Source organism: Rana temporaria, chromosome 6, assembly GCF_905171775.1.
Source record: "Rana temporaria chromosome 6, aRanTem1.1, whole genome shotgun sequence".
In the NCBI taxonomy this organism is placed as follows: domain Eukaryota; kingdom Metazoa; phylum Chordata; class Amphibia; order Anura; family Ranidae; genus Rana; species Rana temporaria.
In genome coordinates this window covers 212,399,374-212,420,148 of record NC_053494.1, presented here as the reverse complement: position 1 = coordinate 212,420,148, position 20,775 = coordinate 212,399,374, and the positions used below count along the sequence as shown (strand labels likewise).

The 20,775-nt window shown below is 46.9% G+C and overlaps 1 protein-coding gene across 8 annotated transcripts in view; it reads right to left on the bottom strand.

The window, feature by feature from the left end:
• Positions 1-20,775, bottom strand: part of BIN1 (bridging integrator 1) — a 177,038-nt gene that overhangs the window by 114,107 nt on the left and 42,156 nt on the right. For all 8 annotated transcript variants that reach the window (XM_040358225.1, XM_040358226.1, XM_040358228.1 and 5 more), the window contains exon 2: positions 1,195-1,275. In XM_040358225.1, the coding sequence (XP_040214159.1) occupies positions 1,195-1,275 (81 nt within the window). The remainder of the gene's footprint in view (positions 1-1,194; positions 1,276-20,775) is intronic.

The following is a 20,775-nucleotide window of genomic DNA, read 5'->3' as shown; positions in this document are numbered from 1 at the left end:
CCTCCCCGCTGGTCCGGCGAGGGAGGCTTTTAGATGCTCTTCTGATGAAGCGGCTGAAGCCGCGAAACTAGTTAAGAGGCCTGATATGACTCTCAAACCCATTATGCTTCTCCCCCCTGTGGGGACTACTATACTGGTGCTATGTTGGTCGTATATTGTTTGTATTTTTTAACCCTGTACCCCCCTTGTGTCTTTATTGATACTGTACCCAATAAAAATGTTTTTTATTATCCACTTGTTTCCTTGTACACTGTATACCAATGCTACTAGTACCGCGATAGTCCAACAATGGCCCACAACTCCCCCCTAGTTGGCTCTTTGGTTTGGGGACCTCGGAGCCAAACCCTATTTATCTAGACTCTGGATGATGGTACGCCCCCTTTAAATGTTTATCTATTTATACCCTCAGAGGTTACATATCAAGATAAAGGAGATTAGTGTTAGTGGGCGTCCTGACTCTCCTGTAGTCCAAGGGAGGGGGCGAGCACGACACTCCACACCAGGGAGAAAGCCTCGCATTACTGTGTGGAGTTACAGACAGAAGAACAGGAAGTGAGGATTTCTCAGAATAAATAAGGACATTTAAAAGAAAAATGGAAGGATGAGGTAAGTGAAGGAGGACTGCACTAAGGGAAAGGAAGATATTTAGGGGAATTTTTTTTACTTTTACAACCCCTTTAAGGGAATCCACCCCCCCCCCCCCCTCAGAACTAGTGTCCCCACTCGAAAATTTCAGGATGGATCTTAAACAGAAAGGGATGCGGCATTGACAGGAAGGGGTGGGTCATATTTAAATTGGGGAGGTGCACAAGTTTAGTCAGGCCTAGGGCAGCACAAAACCTAAATACTTTTTATTTTTTTCCCCCAAGAAATTTATTGGGTTTTATGCAAGTTCATACATGGCATAAAAAGCATTTTACAAATTAAGAAACGCAAGTAGTGGCGTAAAAACAGTCAAGAAGAATCGAAACATGCGATACAAATCATTGCAGGGCATCAAAAATCTCTGGAGGTGACCTCATCCAACATTCTAACCCCTTTAAGGGGACGCACTAGAGGAAACGGGTAAATTATGCTGGTCTGTATGCCAACAAAACCTAAATACACTACTGATGATACCACAAGTGCCCAGGAAAGCCTCCCCTCCTGCCCACCCCTGGCGGTATAAAACCAGCGCATTTTGTGGGCACTCACCAGCTGTTTGCCGAAGTTTTGCACGCATTGTTCAAACTGCTCGTCTTTCGTCTCGTCTGCTTTTCCCAATTTCTGAAGCACCTGAAGAAAAAGAAAAAAACACCAGAGATCAGGAAATGTAGCAAAACCACAAAAGGGAAAGAAGAAGAAGACAGGGTCCAGTTTAAATTTCCATGCGGCGACATATCACATTAACGACCTATTGGAGCCGCAGGCAACGTGTCCTTTGTGCAGCAGAACAGAATGATCCTCATTTAATAAATGATGCTGGAAGGGTACGCCAGGTACCGGCGCAAGACCGACTCCTCTGCCAAAATGACTGGACGGTACGTGCTCACTTTACAAATTGACATCCGATATGTAAGGGGTGACCACGCGCTTATTATGACCACAGGCAACCGGCCCACTGAAAGATTCATCCCTCCACCCTTAAAAAGTGTTACTGAACCCACAACAGTAAACTCAGGTTCTCCAGCGAGTATAACAAGCATGCTTTACTGCATATACAGACTAAGGCTCCATTCACACCTAGGCAGACAAATTTGCGGCGACAAAAAATCACGGTACAAATAGCGGCGATTTGCGGCGACAAAACGCCGGTATTGTCCGCCTAGATGTGCCCCAGATTGACCCCCTCTATGGAGATGCTTCCCATCTTCTAGCCGAACGTCGAAAGCCGCCTGAAAAAAAAGGTCCGGGACCTTTTTTCAGGCGGCAGGCGTTCAGCGTGGAGATGTGAACCATCTCCATAGAGGGACATGCGTTTTCATCCCTCTGGCGGCAGCGGCGTAGCACTACAGGCGTAAAAACGCCTAGGTGTGAATGGGGGCTAAGGGGTTAATCCTCCCCATTGAATAAAAAGGCTGTTTGATCCTGTCTTCTGATCCTCCCCCTCCTTTTACTATCCACAATCCACCTCATAATAGTACAGAGCCTTGGAGGCCCTCTGAACATGCTCAGTTTAGTGTGCTATGCTAGAGTTTTTTTTTTTTTTTGGGGGGGGGGGGTGCATGTGATCAGCACAGGGCCAATCAGCACTGTTCAGACAGAGGGTCGGGGGTCATGCAGCCTCATAAGACAATCAGAGTAGAATGAAAACTCCTCCTACAAAGCTTTAACCACTTAACTCCCGGACCATATTGCTGATCAAAGACCAGAGCACTTTATGCGATTCGGCACTGCGTCGCTTAAACCGACAATTGCGCGGTCGTGCGACGTGGCTCCCAAACAAAATTGGCGTCTTTTTTTTCCCCACAAATAGAGTTTTCTTTTGGTGGTATTTGGTCACCTCTGCGGTTTTTAGTTTTTGCGCTATAAACAAAAATAGAGCGACAATTTTGAAAAAAAAAAATGAATATTTTTCTCTTTTTGCTATAATAAATATCCCCAAAAATATATTAAAAATATATTAGGCCGATACGTATTCTTCTACATTATTTTATTTTCTTACGAAAAATATCACAATAAGCGTTTGATTGGTTTGCGCAAATGTTATAGCGTTTACAAAATAGGAGGTATTTTTATGGCATTTTTATTAATATTTTTTTTTAACTAGTAATGGAGGCGATCAGCGATTTTTTTTTTCAGTACTGCGACATTATGGCGGACACATCGGACACTTTTGACACATTTTTGGGACCATTGTCATTTTTATAGCGATCAGTGCTATAAAAATGCCACTGGCAGTGAAGGGGTTAACACTAGGGGGCGGGGAAGGGGTTACGTATGTTGCCTCACTAGGGGAAATGACTGATCTTCTGCAACGAGCGATCGCGTGTGCCCGGCGGCAATCGCGCCCGCCGGGCACAGGAGTCGGCCCCTAGTGGCCTGCGCAAGAGCCGACGTATAGCTACGTGCTCTCGCGCAGGGGAGCCGACCTGCCGCCGTAAAACGACAGCGGCTGGTCGGCAAGTTGTTAACCAGACACTGATAGAAGTCACAAGACTGCATCATACTGCTGATGAGGAAAGGTATAAAGCAGTTTATATTTACTAAAATAATTGCATTTCCATGTTCTGTGTACTGTGGGAGAACAGATATAGTGAATGTAAGCTCCTGGGTTTAGTAATACTTTAACCACTTGCCGACCGCCACACGCAGATGTATGTCGACACAATGGACGGGGCAGGCACATTGGCGTACCTGTACGCCCCTTAAAATTTGCTGCCCAGCGGGCGCGCCTTGTGAGCATGCTCGCGGGTCCCGGGAACTCGACCGCGCAATTGTCAGTTAGAGCAACGCAGTGCCGAATCCAGCGGCGGTGCATCCATAGTGGGCGCAGGAGCGCCGCCTCCTCTCTCCACTGCGCCGTCACTCAGGTCTACAATACATAGATTTATGCATTGCATGAATCTATGTATTGTCGCCGGCACCGCTGCCGCCCACTATTCAGATGGCCGACCCCCTGGTCAGCGCCGGCCATCTGAATAACAGCAGTTTGTTGGTTTTTGGAAGTGTTTATCAGAGACAGCGGCTTCCCTAATACAGCCTGTGGGCTCTAATCGGCTTCCAAATAGTTAACCAGGGGGACGCACACGCTGTGCGTTACCTGGTTAACACTGACACGCGTCTCAGCCAATCAGGTTCACCAGGTCTGGTTACCGGTAACCTGATGGGCTGAAGGGACTTTGAGGACGGGACTCGGGAGAAGACATGGAGGGAGCGTGGAGGGAGGATGGCTGACCCGAGAAAGGCAAGTGCCGGGCGACTGGGGGGGGAGCAATCTGGCGGCAATTGATGGGCACAGTGGCGGCGTTGATGGCATGGCACAGTGGCGGCGTTGATGGCATGGCACAGTGGCGGCGTTGATGGCATGGCACAGTGGCGGCGTTGATGGCATGGCACAGTGGCGGCGTTGATGGCATGGCACAGTGGCGGCGTTGATGGCATGGCACAGTGGCGGCGTTGATGGCATGGCACAGTGGCGGCGTTGATGGCATGGCACAGTGGCGGCGTTGATGGCATGGCACAGTGGCGGCGTTGATGGCATGGCACAGTTCTTTCCACAGATTCTCGATTGGATTCAGGTCTGGACTTTGCCATTCTAACACCTGGATATGTTTATTTGTGAACCATTCCATTGTAGATTTTGCTTTATGTTTTGGATCATTGTCTTGTTGGAAGACAAATCTCCGTCCCAGTCTCAGGTCTTTTGCATACTTCATCAGGTTTTCTTCCAGAATGGTCCTGTATTTGGCTCCATCCATCTTCCATCAATTTTAACCATCGTCCCTGTCCCTGCTGAAGAAAAGCAGGCCCAAACCATGATGCTGCCACCACCATGTTTCACAGTGGGGATGGTGTGTTCAGGGTGATGAGTTGTGTTGCTTTTACGCCAAACATAACGCTTTGCATTGTTGCCAAAAAGTTTGATTTTGGTTTCATCTGACCAGAGCACCTTCTTCCACATGTTTGGTGTGTCTCCCAGGTGGCTTGTGGCAAACTTTAAACGACACTTTTTATAGATATCTTTAAGAAATTACTTTCTTCTTGCCACTCTTCCATAAAGGCCAGATTTGTGCAGTATACAGGGACTGATTGTTGTCCTATGGACAGAGTCTCCCACCTCAGCTGTAGATCTCTGCAGTTCATCCAGAGTGATCATGGGCCTCTTGGCTGCATCTCTGATCAGTCTTCTCCTTGTATGAGCTGAAAGTTTAGAGGGACGGCCAGGTCTTCGTAGATTTGCAGTAGTCTGATACTCCTTCCATTTCAATATGATCGCTTGCACAGTGCTCCTTGGGATGTTTAAAGCTTGGGAAATCTTTTTGTATCCAAATCCGGCTTTAAACTTCTCCACAACAGTATCTCGGGCCTGCCTGGTGTGTTCCTTGTTCTTCATGATGCTCTCTGCGCTTTAAAAACGGACCTCTGAGACTATCACAGTGCAGGTGCATTTATACGGAGACTTGATTACACACAGGTGGATTCTATTTATCATCATTAGTCATTTAGGTCAACATTGGATCATTCAGAGATCCTCACTGAACTTCTGGAGAGAGTTTGCTGCACTGAAAGTAAAGGGGCTGAAGAATTTTGCACGCCCAATTTTTCACTTTGTTAAAAAAGTTTGAAATTACCAATTAATTTCGTTCCACTTCATGATTGTGTCCCACTTGTTGATTCTTCAAAAAAAAATTACAGTTTAATATCTTTATGTTTGAAGCCTGAAATGTGGCAAAAGGTCGCAAAGTTCAAGGGGGCCGAATACTTTCGCAAGGCACTGTATATATAAATAAATGGGAGGGAAAGGAGGAGAACCTCAGCCCCATGCTGAGTCCCTGACACATCTTATCAGCTCAGTGATGGCGGCAACAAAGTGCAGATTTGTAACCACTCATCACTTATCAGCACTTCAATGGGTGTCGAGTTGTTGAAAATTGAAGTGCCCCTGAAGGTTTATCAAATCATAAAGCAAGGAAAAATAAGGACTAAAAGTGCCTGGAGATATTAGGGGCCCATTCACACAATTAAACGCACACTGGAGGAGTGTTTGCTCTGCCACGCAAAATAAATTCCTCCAACACACATGTATAGTACACTACAATGTGCCCGTATTATAGAACACCACCGTACGCTGATCCATATACTATGCACTGGGAAAAGTCCGTGCAGGACGAGGTTTCTCAGGTGTAAATCATGCGAAAGCGATACACATCACATTGGACGAAAATCGTTCCGTTCACGTAGAAGAAAAACTTTGCCGTTCGTCCCTTCGGAATTTTTAGTTTGCAAAGTCAGGATTGGATGTCAAAAGTTGTGCAACACACACTACATGAAGATCGAATGATCGTGACACTTCTGAATTTTGCTTCCGATTTTCTCAGTGTGCCCCCCTCCCCTTTAGGCTGGAGAGTCAATAGTACAGGACAGATGGTAGGAGGAACACAATGAATGTTAAAGGTACAGGAGGAATGTCAGGAGTATGGGATGAAGGTCAGGAGGGCAGGGTAATTGTTAGGGGTAGAGGATGAATTTTGAGAGAGTCAGGAGTGCGGGATGACTACCTTGAGTACACGGTGAATGCTAGGATGGGGGAGTCAGGAGTACAGAATGATTTAGGATGAAGTTAGAAATAAAGAATGAATGTTAAGAGTATTGGATGATGGTTAGGAGTAGGAGTACGGGGTGAATGCCGAGATGGGGAGTCACAAGTGTAGGATGAATGTTCGGGGCATGGGATGAATGACAAGAGCACACGGCAGAGTCGGGAGTACAGGGTGAATGCTAGGAGTATTGGATGATAGTCGGGAGTACAGGGTGAATGCTAGGAGTATTGGATGATAGTCGGGAGTACAGGGTGAATGCTAGGAGTATTGGATGATAGTCGGGAGTACAGGGTGAATGCTAGGAGTATTGGATGATAGTCGGGAGTACAGGGTGAATGCTAGGAGTATTGGATGATAGTCGGGAGTACAGGGTGAATGCTAGGAGTATTGGATGATAGTCGGGAGTACAGGGTGAATGCTAGGAGTATTGGATGATAGTCGGGAGTACAGGGTGAATGCTAGGAGTATTGGATGATAGTCGGGAGTACAGGGTGAATGCTAGGAGTATTGGATGATAGTCGGGAGTACAGGGTGAATGCTAGGAGTATTGGATGATAGTCGGGAGTACAGGGTGAATGCTAGGAGTATTGGATGATGGGAGTACAGGGTGAATGCTAGGAGTATTGGATGATGGGAGTACAGGGTGAATGCTAGGAGTATTGTATGATAGTCGGGAGTACAGGGTGAATGCTAGGAGTATTGGATGATAGTCGGGAGTACAGAGTGAATGCTAGGAGTATTGGATGATGGTCGGGAGTACAGGGTGAATGCTAGGAGTATTGGATGATAGTCGGGAGTACAGGGTGAATGCTAGGAGTATTGGATGATAGTCGGGAGTACAGAGTGAATGCTAGGAGTATTGGATGATGGTCGGGAGTACAGGGTGAATGCTAGGAGTATTGGATGATAGTCGGGAGTACAGGGTGAATGCTAGGAGTATTGGATGATAGTCGGGAGTACAGGGTGAATGCTAGGAGTAGTGGATGATAGTCAGGAGTACAGGGTGAATGATGGGAGTATTGGATAATAGTACAGGGTGAATGCTGGGAGTCGGGGGGGGGGGGGTGTTCAGGTGAAGATCATTGCAGTCTGTGCCCCCAGATAAGGCTCAGACATCAGACTGGGGTGAAATGCGTTAGTCATGTCGGTGCGCACAGCCTGACCCTCTCACACTCCGGAGTTCCTCCCAGAAGTCTCGGCGCGCTCACCACTTTCCAAGTAATTTAATTATTTAGCGCGAAGCGCAGAGCCAAACAAACCAGCAGCTTCAGCCAACCAAACATTTCCCCAGCATAAGAGAGCGAATCTTCATTACAAAAAAAGGAAGCAACTCAATAACAAAGAAATCAAGATATAATTTTCCAGAGGAAAAGAAAAAAACGAATCAAAAGCAATCATTAAGCAAGAGGACATCCAGCATCATCTGGCCCTTTTCTCCCCAGCCTGACTTTGCCTTGCCTGCCCCTTTCAATCATTGGAAAAAAAAATGAAATTCAGTCATGGATCCTCAGGTGTGTTACCGGCGAGACCCTCAAAATAACTCAACACAGCCATTGATGTCTAAACCGCTGGCAACAAAAGTGAGTACACCCCAATTGCATCAATATGGCACTTGCGCCAACGTATCTGCGTAAGTGCAAATATGCGCCGTCGTAGCTGTGCGCCGTGCCCACAAACTAAGATTCGCCAGAAAATAGGCTTCATCAGACCGACACAACTTGCCTACGCCGGCGTAGAGTAGGCGCATATTTACGCTGGACGTATTTGGCGCTCCCATAGATTTTCTATGCACATATGCAAATGAGGGAGATATGCAGATTCACGAACATTCTTGCGCCCGGTGCATAATATACGCGGTTTGCGTAAGTCGTACGTCCGGCGTAAAGTTATTCCACATATAGGAGGCGCAACCCATGCAAAGGTATGGACCAGGGAACACAGCCGTCGTATTTTACGTAGTTTACTTAGTACGTGAATAGCGCTGGGCGTAGGTTACGTTCACGCCGTAGGCAGTGATTCGATGTATCTTAGGCAGTTGTTGCGACGTGATTCTGAGCATGCACACTGGGATGCGCCCACGGGACGGCGCATGCGCCGTTCGTTATATGTATCGGTCTGGCACTCGGCCCATCATTTGCATGGGGTCACGCCTCATTAGCATGGCTCACGCCCACTTCCACCTACGCCGGATTACACCTTAGAAACCCAGCGCAGATTTGAGAGCGAGTGCTTTGTGAATTCGGTACTTGCCTCTGTGCGCTGCGTTGGCATAGCGTATAAAAGATACGCTATGGTGGCATAAATATGCGCCGATGTCTGTGAATCCTACTGCAGGAAAAAAGCAAGGTTGTAGGTTATGGGTCACCTCCAGGGCTCAGGTGCCTCCGCTGCGCCCTGTATAGCCTCACCCTGGCTTGCAGGCAATGAGGACGAGATTATGTCATCACAGACACAAATTCCCAGGAATAGAAGAATCCATCCCTCCAATGCAAATAGGACAGGTAAACCGGGAACGCCCAGAGACACGGGGGGGGGGGGGGATGAAATCTCGATGAATAATCACCTTGGGGTGATAAAGAATTTCCAGGTGCCAATGAGTCACAACAGGGAGAGCAGGAAAATCTCACAACCAAAAAGGGAGGGAAAAAAATGAAATAAAAATAAAATGAAAAAATAAAATAAAAAATAAAATGTAGATTGCAGATTATAGGAGAAGATTTTTCTAATACTGGATCACAATTTTTGTATTACATTTTTGCTGTATGTATGTATGTATGTATGTATGTATGTATGTATGTATGTATGTATGTATGCATGCATGCATGCATGCATGCAACTATGACTGACGCTATCCAGACCCTTGCTGGATATATGCAGGGCCGCTGATAGGGGGGGGCACCAGTCCTCCTGTAGGGGGCCCCGGGTACACTGCCGGCTTCCTTGTCCTGGTAATTTTATTTTTTAACCCTGTACTGTTTTAATCCATTGTAAAAAAAAAAAAAAAAAAAAAAAAAAAAAAAAAATAGAAAAAGATAATTTGTAAAAATTGTAAAATTTGTAAAATTAAATATATATATATATATATATATATATATATATATATATATATATATATATATATATATATATATATATATATATATATATATATTTTTTTATTATAAAATGTTTTTGTTCAAAAATGTTGAAAACTATTTAAAAAAGGGCTAATTCACACAGCTTCTCTGTTATCGGTGTGTCCGCTAAGAATGATTTTAGTATATTTATTGTGAAAAGGTTATAATATATATATAAAATATAACTAAGGACTAAGGACATGGATTACTGGAACCATGTCCTGTGGTCTGAGGAGACCAAGATAAAGGTATTTGGTGTCAGATGGTGTCAGGCGTGTGTGGCGGCAACCAGGTGAGGAGGACAAAGACAAGTGTGTCTTGTCTACAGTCCAGCATGGTGGGGGGAGGGTCATGGTCTGAGGCTGCATGAGTGCTGCCGGCACTGGGGAGCTACAGATCATTGAGGGAACCATGAATGCCAACATGTACTGTGACCTACTGAAGCAGAGCATGATCCCTCCCCCCTTCGGAAACAGGGCGGTATTCCAACATGATAACGACCCCAAACACACCTCCAAGACCACCACTGCCTTGCTAAAGAAGCTGAGGGTAAAGGTGATGGACTGGCCAATCATGTCTCCAGACCTAAACCCTATTGATCATCTGTGGGGGATCCTCAAACGGAAGATGGAGGAGCGCAAGGTCTCCAACATCCACCAGCTCTGTGATGTCATCATGGAGGAGGGGAAGAGGACTCCAGTGACAACCTGTGAAGCTCTGGTGACCTCCATGCCCAAGAGGGTTAAGGCAGTGCTGGAAAATAATGGTGGCCACACAAAATATTGACACTTTTGGACATTTTCACTTAGGGGTGTACTCACTTTTGTAGGACATTAATGGCTGTGTGTTGAGTTATTTTGAGAGGACAGCAAATGTACAACGTTATACAAGCTGTACACTCCCTACACAACATTGTAGATACAAAGTATCATTTCTTCAGTGTTGTCACATGAAAAGATAGAAGAAAATATTTACAAAAATGTGAGGGGTGTACTTACTTTTGCAAGATAGTATATATCTAAATAGAAGGCTTTGTGCCATTAAAACAGGAGACATAGTAGGTTTAAAAAAAAAAACAAACACACAAAAAAGTGATGACTTCCTCTGAAAAAGCACAAGCATCCCGTCCTTCTCCGCAATCCCTCATTCCACATAATTGCAAAACCAGATGTTCAACCTCAGATGTAGAGAGTGTGGAGGCAGCACTATGACATCACAGCTCTCCTGTGTAGCTACAAGATGACTCATCTTTTCCAAAATCACAATGTGTACATCAAGTCACAGGGAGGGTCAGCCCCAGAGAGACTTCAGGAGCTCGGCAAGCAAGATTTAAAGGGGAAAGCGCATCCCAGACAGATCGGGTTTAGAAAATAAAAGCCGCTCCTTTCGTTCGACATGTGCCAACAATATTCAGACGGATGTAAGATGCCTGGGATTTTTTTTTTACTATCAGGAAGAAGATTCAAGATACATACAAATAAACACTGCCTCTTTAACCACTTAACCATATTGCTGCCCAAAGACCAGAGCACTTTTTGCGATTCGGCACTGCGTCGCTTTAACTGACAATTGCGCAGTTGTGCGACGTGGCTCCCAAAAAAAATTGGCGTCCTTCTTTCCCCACAAATAGAGCTTTCTTTTGGTGGTATTTGATTACCTCTGCGGTTTTTAGTTTTTGCGCTATAAACAAAAATAGAAGCGACAATTTTTAAAAAAAAAAATATTTTTTCACTTTTTGCTATAATAAATATCCCCCAAAAATATATATATAAATTTATTTTTCCTCAGTTTAGGCCGATACGTATTTTTCTACATATTTTTTTTACGAAAAATATCGCAATAAGCGTTTATTGATTGGTTTGCACAAAAGTTATAGCGTTTACAAAATAGGGGGTATTTTTATGGCATTTTTATTGATATATTTTTTTTTTTTTTTTTTTTTTTACTAGTAATGGCGGCGATCATGTTTTTGTTTTTTTCGGTACTGCGACATTATGGCGGACACTTCTGACACATTTTTGTGACCATTGGCATTTTTATAGCGATCAGTGCTATAAAAATGCATTGGTTACTATAAAAATGCCACTGGCAGTGAAGGGGTTAACACTCGGGGGCGGGGAAGGGGTTAAGTATGTTCCCTGGGTGTGTTCTAACTGTAGGGGGGAGTGGCCTCACTAGGGGAAATGACTGATCGCTGTTCATACATTGAATGAACAGAAGATCAGCATTTCTCCCCCTGACAGGACCGGGAGCTGTGTGGTTACACACACAGCTCCCGGTCCCTGCTCTGTAACGAGCAATCGCGTGTGCCCGGCGATGATGGCGCCAGCCGGGCACGCGGCCTAGTGGCCTGCGCGAGAGCCGACGTTATACTACGGGCTCTCACGCAGGGGAGCCGACTTGCCGCCATAAAACGACGGTGGGCGGTCGGCAAGCAGTTAAAGAGCAGTACGTATTGTATGTTTGCAGAACCTTCCGAAATTCCGATCGTCTGTGTGAAACTCCAATGGAGAAAAAAAACACGCATGCTCAGAATCAAGTCGAGGCAACTGGCAGGTAAGTATTAGTGCCAAGGTAGCTGGGAATAAGACACAGCACCAGCCACTTCAAAGACAAGAGTATTAATACCCTTCTAGTTGGAAGACATGCCCAACGTTGTTACTAGAAACTCCTGAAGATTGTCCAGGCCTTAGGAACCCCAGAAATCCCAGCAGGCATACGGTAAGGAATCCTGGAAACCAACCAGCAACCCCGGTGGACCCGGCAGGGAAACCAACCAGCAACCCCGGTGGACCCGGCAGGGAAACCAACCAGCAACCCCGGTGGACCCGGCAGGGAAACCTACGAGGAACCCCGGTGGACCCGGCAGGGAAACCTACGAGGAACCCCGGTGGACCCGGCAGGGAAACCTACGAGGAACCCCGGTGGACCCGGCAGGGAAAACTACGAGGAACCCCGGTGGACCCGGCAGGGAAACCTACGAGGAACCCCGGTGGACCCGGCAGGGAAACCTACGAGGAACCCCCGGTGGACCCGGCAGGGAAACCTACGAGGAACCCCGGTGGACCCGGCAGGGAAACCAACGAGGAACCCTGGTGGACCCGGCAGAGATCCTTCAAGTACTGTATCATAAGTGTTCAGATTACGGTATGTAACTTTGGTAAATCTGGAGGAGAGATTGTACGGTCCTCTTGAAATGTTTGTGACCAGCTTTGCTCTGCATAAATATCCAGATGGTACACGGACGATACAATAACGTGCAGTCGATACAACGATTTGTGGTTTAATGTGACCACATGCGTGAGATAATAGCCCCCTCTGTTTATACACGTCCTCGGCTCTCAGACAAAGTCCGTATATTAATCAGTCTGTTTGGTAACATTACACAGCCTGTGGATTGCTGAGGGAAGTGCAGCTGTTGTGTATTGCTTGTCGGGCTGCAGAACACCAAATGTCTTTCCGAGTTCAGTCAATCCTGCCTGTTTTCTGTTAGCAACCAATCATACGCTATAAATAGATGGTTTCCATGGCGAATGGATAAAAGGGATGATCCTTCTAAGCATCGACCGCATTCTATAGCGCGCCTCTTCAGGCTATACAGGCGTCATTTTCATTGCAAGAACTTCCAGGGGAAGCTTTGCTGCTCATTGGTGCAAAAGACGTCCGGCACAGACATCGTCCCAAACTTCTGGACAACACCGTACATCCCAGTGACAAAATAAAAATGACACACTTTCTTCAATGTACATTCTTCCCACTGATCACCAATGTAAGGGACATTCTTCTCACTGATCACCAATGTAAGGGACATTCTTCTCACTGATCACCAATGTAAGGAACATTCTTCCCACTGATCACCAATGTAAGGGACATTCTTCCCACTGATCACCAATGTAAGGAACATTCTTCTCACTGATCACCAATGTAAGGAACATTCTTCCCACTGATCACCAATGTAAGGAACATTCTTCTCACTGATCACCAATGTAAGGAACATTCTTCCCACTGATCACCAATGTAAGGAACATTCTTCCCACTGATCACCAATGTAAGGAACATTCTTCTCACTGATCACCAATGTAAGGAACATTCTTCCCACTGATCACCAATGTAAGGAACATTCTTCTCACTGATCACCAATGTAAGGGACATTCTTCTCACTGATCACCAATGTAAGGGACATTCTTCTCACTGATCACCAATGTAAGGGACATTCTTCCCACTGATCACCAATGTAAGGGACATTCTTCCCACTGATCACCAATGTAAGGGACATTCTTCTCACTGATCACCAATGTAAGGGACATTCTTCCCACTGATCACCAATGTAAGGGACATTCTTCCCACTGATCACCAATGTAAGGGACATTCTTCCCACTGATCACCAATGTAAGGGACATTCTTCTCACTGATCACCAATGTAAGGGACATTCTTCCCACTGATCACCAATGTAAGGAGTATTCTTCCCACTGATCACCAATGTAAGGATCATTCTTCTCACTGATCACCAATGTAAGGGACATTCTTCCCACTGATCACCAATGTAAGGGACATTCTTCTCACTGATCACCAATGTAAGGGACATTCTTCTCACTGATCACCAATGTAAGGGACATTCTTCCCACTGATCACCAATGTAAGGACATTCTTCTCACTGATCACCAATGTAAGGAACATTCTTCTCACTGATCACCAATGTAAGGGACATTCTTCTCACTGATCACCAATGTAAGGGACATTCTTCTCACTGATCACCAATGTAAGGAACATTCTTCCCACTGATCACCAATGTAAGGAACATTCTTCCCACTGATCACCAATGTAAGGATCATTCTTCTCACTGATCACCAATGTAAGGAACATTCTTCTCACTGATCACCAATGTAAGGACCATTCTTCCCACTGATCACCAATGTAAGGGACATTCTTCTCACTGATCACCAATGTAAGGGACATTCTTCTCACTGATCACCAATGTAAGGAACATTCTTCCCACTGATCACCAATGTAAGGGACATTCTTCTCACTGATCACCAATGTAAGGATCATTCTTCTCACTGATCACCAATGTAAGGGACATTCTTCCCACTGATCACCAATGTAAGGGACATTCTTCTCACTGATCACCAATGTAAGGGACATTCTTCTCACTGATCATCAATGTAAGGGACATTCTTCCCACTGATCACCAATGTAAGGGACATTCTTCTCACTGATCACCAATGTAAGGGACATTCTTCCCACTGATCACCAATGTAATGAACATTCTTCTCACTGATCACCAATGTAAGGGACATTCTTCCCACTGATCACCAATGTAAGGGACATTCTTCTCACTGATCACCAATGTAAGGGACATTCTTCCCACTGATCACCAATGTAAGGAACATTCTTCCCACTGATCACCAATGTAAGGAACATTCTTCCCACTGATCACCAATGTAAGGAACATTCTTCTCACTGATCACCAATGTAAGGGACATTCTTCTCACTGATCACCAATGTAAGGGACATTCTTCCCACTGATCACCAATGTAAGGAGCATTCTTCCCACTGATCACCAATGTAAGGGACATTCTTCCCACTGATCACCAATGTAAGGGACATTCTTCCCACTGATCACCAATGTAAGGGACATTCTTCCCACTGATCACCAATGTAAGGGACATTCTTCCCACTGATCACCAATGTAAGGGACATTCTTCCCACTGATCACCAATGTAAGGGACATTCTTCCCACTGATCACCAATGTAAGGGACATTCTTCCCACTGATCACCAATGTAAGGAACATTCTTCTCACTGATCACCAATGTAAGGAACATTCTTCCCACTGATCACCAATGTAAGGGACATTCTTCCCACTGATCACCAATGTAAGGAACATTCTTCCCACTGATCACCAATGTAAGGGACATTCTTCCCACTGATCACCAATGTAAGGGACATTCTTCCCACTGATCACCAATGTAAGGGACATTCTTCCCACTGATCACCAATGTAAGGGACATTCTTCTCACTGATCACCAATGTAAGGGACATTCTTCTCACTGATCACCAATGTAAGGAACATTCTTCTCACTGATCACCAATGTAAGGGACATTCTTCCCACTGATCACCAATGTAAGGAACATTCTTCCCACTGATCACCAATGTAAGGGACATTCTTCTCACTGATCACCAATGTAAGGAACATTCTTCTCACTGATCATATTCAAATCAGGCGCGTCCCCGCGCCGAACGAACTGCGCATTCCGCAAAATTTCCCAGCGTGCATTGCTCCAAATGACGTCGCAAGGACGTCATTGGTTTCGACGTGAACGGAAATTACGTCCGGCAGTATTCGCGAACGACTTACGCAACCGACGTAAAAATTTCAAAACTCGGCGCGGGAACGACGGCCATACTTAACATAGGATACGCCGCACATACCCCTCATATAGCAGGGGTAACTTTCCGCCGGAAAAAGCCGAACGCAAACGACGTAAAAAAAATGCGCCGGGCGGTCGTTCGTTTCTGAATCGGCGTAACTCCTCATTTGCATATTCGACGCGGAAAAGATACGGAAGCGCCACCTAGCGGCCGGCCTGGAATTGCAGCCTAAGATCCGATGGTGTAACACCGTTACACCTGTCGGGTCTTAGGGATATCTATGCGTAACTGATTCTCTGAATCAGTCGCATAGATATGACCGGCCGGCCTTAGAGATACGACGGCGTATCAGGAGATACGCCGTCGTATCTCCTATCTGAATCAGGCCCACAGTATTTGAGCTCCAGAAGGCTCAGCATAGAGCCGAGTGTAATTAGAGACCTGAGGGGAGGAAATGGACACCCCCGTTACACAACCTCATAGGGAAAACATTAAAAGCCAAGGCTGTCAATCCCCTGCTGTGCTTCTGATGTTAGAAAACAATAGCGCAGCAGGAGGGATTCCCCGCCATCAACACAGAATTAAGCGATCTTCTTGCCATGGAGGAAGAAAACAAATATTGCATAATGTATGGCCAGCAGAAGATGGCTCCTTGGTTTTGCAAGGGCTATAAATCTACACAGAACATACCCTGCAGTAAAGGAGCCCAGCGTATAATCCGCACCCGATCACTGAGATAACGCAGGATAAGGTCACTGAAAACGGAGAGGATGTGGTGCTGCGAGCGTTCGCTGGAGTCATGTGACCAAGGAAAGTGTCACTTCTCATTCATCGGACACGTCCTGCGCCGTCTGTTATTTCACACGCAACCTTCATCATCAACATAAAGTCAGAACTTAAAGGGGAAACTCCACTAAGCGAATACATTTCATTACAGGGATCGCTGCGCCCCAAAAGACCACATGCCCAAATACCGCACCCAGAAGCCGATCACTAAACTCACCCCCAGGGGGAAAAATTACACAAAAGTAAATACACTCAGCTCCAAAGCCGTTTTAGTGGGCTGAAGACCCACAAAAACCTGTCGTGGATTGGGTGGTGTCAGCCCTGCCCAGATGCATTTTGTTAAACTACTTAAACCCCCCCCCCCATCCTATTCACCGCAACGCCAATCATTTCCGCAACCACTGCAATTGTGCCAAGGTCAGAAAGTTCATCCAGTTTTATTTTAATCCGAGTTCTACATAAAACATTGTAGTTAGTTTCCCAAAAGATATAAAAAGAACCCCCCCCACACACACACACACACACAAATTGAAGAAATTCAAACGTTCAAAAAATTAAATAAATAAAAATGAAGAATTGAAGACTATATACAGTGGAACCTCAGATTACGAGTATAATCCGTTCCAGCAGAATGCTCGTAATCCAAAGCACTCGCATATCAAAGCTAGTTTCCCCATTGACGTCAATGGAAACGAAAATAATTCGTTCCGCATTGACTTCAAATGGCATGCAATCGCGCATGCGGCCAGAGGTGGGGGGAGCGCCAGAGAGTCTCGGAAACGTCCGGAAAAGACTGAGGACAGCTCAACTGAGTATTTCGGAGTCTTTCCAAGCATTTCCAAACGGCGCCAATCGGATACAAATTTGCAAAGCGGTACCGACTAGTATACCAGTGTTTCTCTTTTCCCTCAGTCCCCCCCCCCCCCCCCATCACTCAGCTAATGTGACCCAAACACTGATGGAGAGGGGCAGGGGAGGGTCAAACAAGGCGTCATGCAGGCGACGGACATCGTCCTCATCAACCGATGATGCCATTGGTTGTTGGGGCACCCAGAAGGTTGTAATGGTGGCTAAACCTGTGGCTTAGCGTAACCAAAAATACAGCCTTCATATACACCCCACACACACACACACACACACACACACACAGGCTTGTGCACAATTTTTAGGCATTTTGCCAAGGTACTCCTGAAGAAACCTCAAGGCACCCTTGTTGAAAAGGCTGAGATATATATATATATATATATATATATATATATATATATATATATATATATATATATATATATATATATATATATATAGGGTTGCCACCTAGAAAGCCTGGGTTTTAAATCCCATGTCCGGGTTCCAGTCCACCAGAATCCCGGACACATCAGTTGTAGCCCCACAGCACCAGTCCTCCCATTCCCCTCTCCCCGGCTACCAGGGCTTTTAATTATATTGGTAGGAGGGACACTTTTACTGGGATACAGACTAACCTGGGGGGGGGGGGTGTACTGGAGGACAGACTGACCTGGGGGGGGGGGTGTACTGGAGGACAGACTGACCTGGAGGACAGACTGACATGGGGGGGGCATTAGACTAAAGGACAGACTAACCTGGGGGGGGGGGGTGTACTGGAGGACAGACTGACCTAGGGGGGGGTGTACTGGAGGACAGACTGACCTGAAGGGGGGGGGGTGTACTGGAGGACAGACTGACCTGAAGGGGGGGGGTGTACTGGAGGACAGACTGACCTGAAGGGGGGGGGGTGTACTGGAGGACAGACTGACCTGAAGGGGGGGGGGTGTACTGGAGGACAGACTGACCTGAAGGGGGGGGGTGTACTGGAGGACAGACTGACCTGAAGGGGGTGGTGTACTGGAGGACAGACTGACCTGAGGGGAGGGGGTGTACTGGAGGACAGACTGACCTGAGGGGGGGGGGTGTGCTGGAGGGCAGACTGACCTGAGGGGGGGGGGGTGTACTGGAGGACAGACTGACCTGAGGGGGGGTGGGGTGTACTGGAGGACAGACTGACCTGAGGGGGGGGTGGGGTGTACTGGAGGACAGACTGACCTGAGGGGAAGGGGTGCACTGAAGGACAGACTGACCTGAGGGGGGGGGGGGGTGCACTGAAGGACAGACCGACCTGAGGGGGGGGGGGGGTGCACTGAAGGACAGACCGACCTGAGGGGGGGGGGTGCACTGAAGGACAGACAGACCTGAGGGGGGGGGTGCACTGGAGGACAGACAGACCTGAGGGGGGGGGTGCACTGGAGGACAGACAGACCTGAGGGGGGGGGTGCACTGGAGGACAGACAGACCTGAGGGGGGGGGGTGCACTGGAGGACAGACTGACCTGAGGGGGGGGTGTACTGGAGGACAGACTGACCTGAGGGGGGGGTGTGTACTGGAGGACAGACTGACCTGAGGGGGGGTGTGTACTGGAGGACAGACTGACCTGAGGGGGGGGGTGTGTACTGGAGGACAGACTGACCTGAGGGGGGGGGGTGTACTGGAGGACAGACTGACCTGAGGGGGGGGGGTGTACTGGAGGACAGACTGACCTGAGGGGGGGGTGTGTACTGGAGGACAGACTGACCAGAGCATTAGGGGTGTTTCAGGTCATTAGAGACTGTAGAAAGTCTGCATTACTAGTCTATGTACAGTAGCCTTGTAATACATTTCTCTCACATATACAGTAATATCTACATCCATCTCTCTCTCTCTCTCTCTCTCTCTCTCTCTCTCTCTCTCCTTAGATTGTAAGCTCTTGAGGGCATAAACATTCACAATATAGATATGCTTTCGGAGAACTGCAGGGGTCTCATGGACACTTGAGGAACTACAAGGCCCAAGAAGAGATCCCCCCCCCCACCATTCTCTGCAGTATGGGGGGGGGGCGGTCGCTGCCCTTTCATACTAGCGCTGCATTAAATTCCACTTTCCCTGCGCTCGCCAAGTGACGGCTCAGTCTTGGCCCTTATAGATTCCACTTCTCCGGTGACAAGATCAGGTTGTGTCTCAGCAGTTTTATTTTTAACATCTGGATTTGGTTACGCTGACCCCGGCGCTCGCTACAGCGGAGAGGCCGCGAGCAACAAAAAACGGGGAACTCACATCCAGACTGGGGGGAGGGACCATGACACAGACTGGAGGCGACCCCCCCCCCCCCCCCCCCAACAAAGTGCCCCTGTACAAAAGTCACCAGGGGCCTATTCCCCCCAATGCCCTGCATTCGCACATTATAATACAACGTCTAAGGCTACATTCACACCAAGGCGATTTGAAATCGCAAAATGGAATTACCGCAATTCTGAGCGCAATTCCAAGTGGCGTCGGGACACGTTTGCAATGCCATTAGGTCTTAGGCCCCCTTTCACACTTGTGCGACTTGGGACTGCAAAGTTGGATGGATTTCCAATGAGTACCGTCCATGGGGCAGATCCACAAAAGAATTACCCCGGCGTATCTATTGATACGCCGCGTAATTTCAAATTTTCTGCGTCGTTTCTTTGTTTTGTATCTACAAAACAAGATACGACTGCATCTGGGATCGATCCGACAGGCGTACGTCTTAGTACGGCGTCGGATCTTAGGTGCATTTTTTCGGCGGCCGCCAGGTGGCGTTTCCGTCGAATTCCGCGTCGAGTATGCAAATTAGCTTGTTACGGCGATCCACGAACGTACGTCCGGCGTATTTTTTTACCTTGTTTGCGTTCGGCTTTTTCCGGCGTATAGTTACCCCTGCTATTATGAGGCGTACTCAATGTGAAGTATGGCCGTCGTTCCCGCATCCAATTTTGAATTTTTTACGTTGTTTGCGTAAGTCGTTCGCGAAAAGGGATTTGCGTAGAATGACGTCACCGTCGTAAGCATTGGCTTGTTCTGGTTTAATTAATTTCGAGCATGCGCACTGGGATACCCCATGGACGGCGCATGCGCCTTTCAAAAAAAAAAAAAACGTTGTTTACGTTGGGTCACAACGTATTTACATAAAACACGCCCCCATCACATCCATTTGAATTGCGCGCCCTTACGCTGCCAAAGATACACTACGCCGCCGTAACTTATGGCGCAAATTCTTTGAGGATTCCAAAAAAAAAAAAAGGAAGTTACGGCGGCGTAGTGTATCTTAGATACGCTACGCCCAGCGCAAATATGCGCCGATGTACGTGAATCTGCCCCCATATCTGTGCAACTTCAAGGCGTACCAACTTCAAAAAGTAGTCCCTGCAATACTTTGGTCCGACTTTAAAGAGAGTTGAGGTCC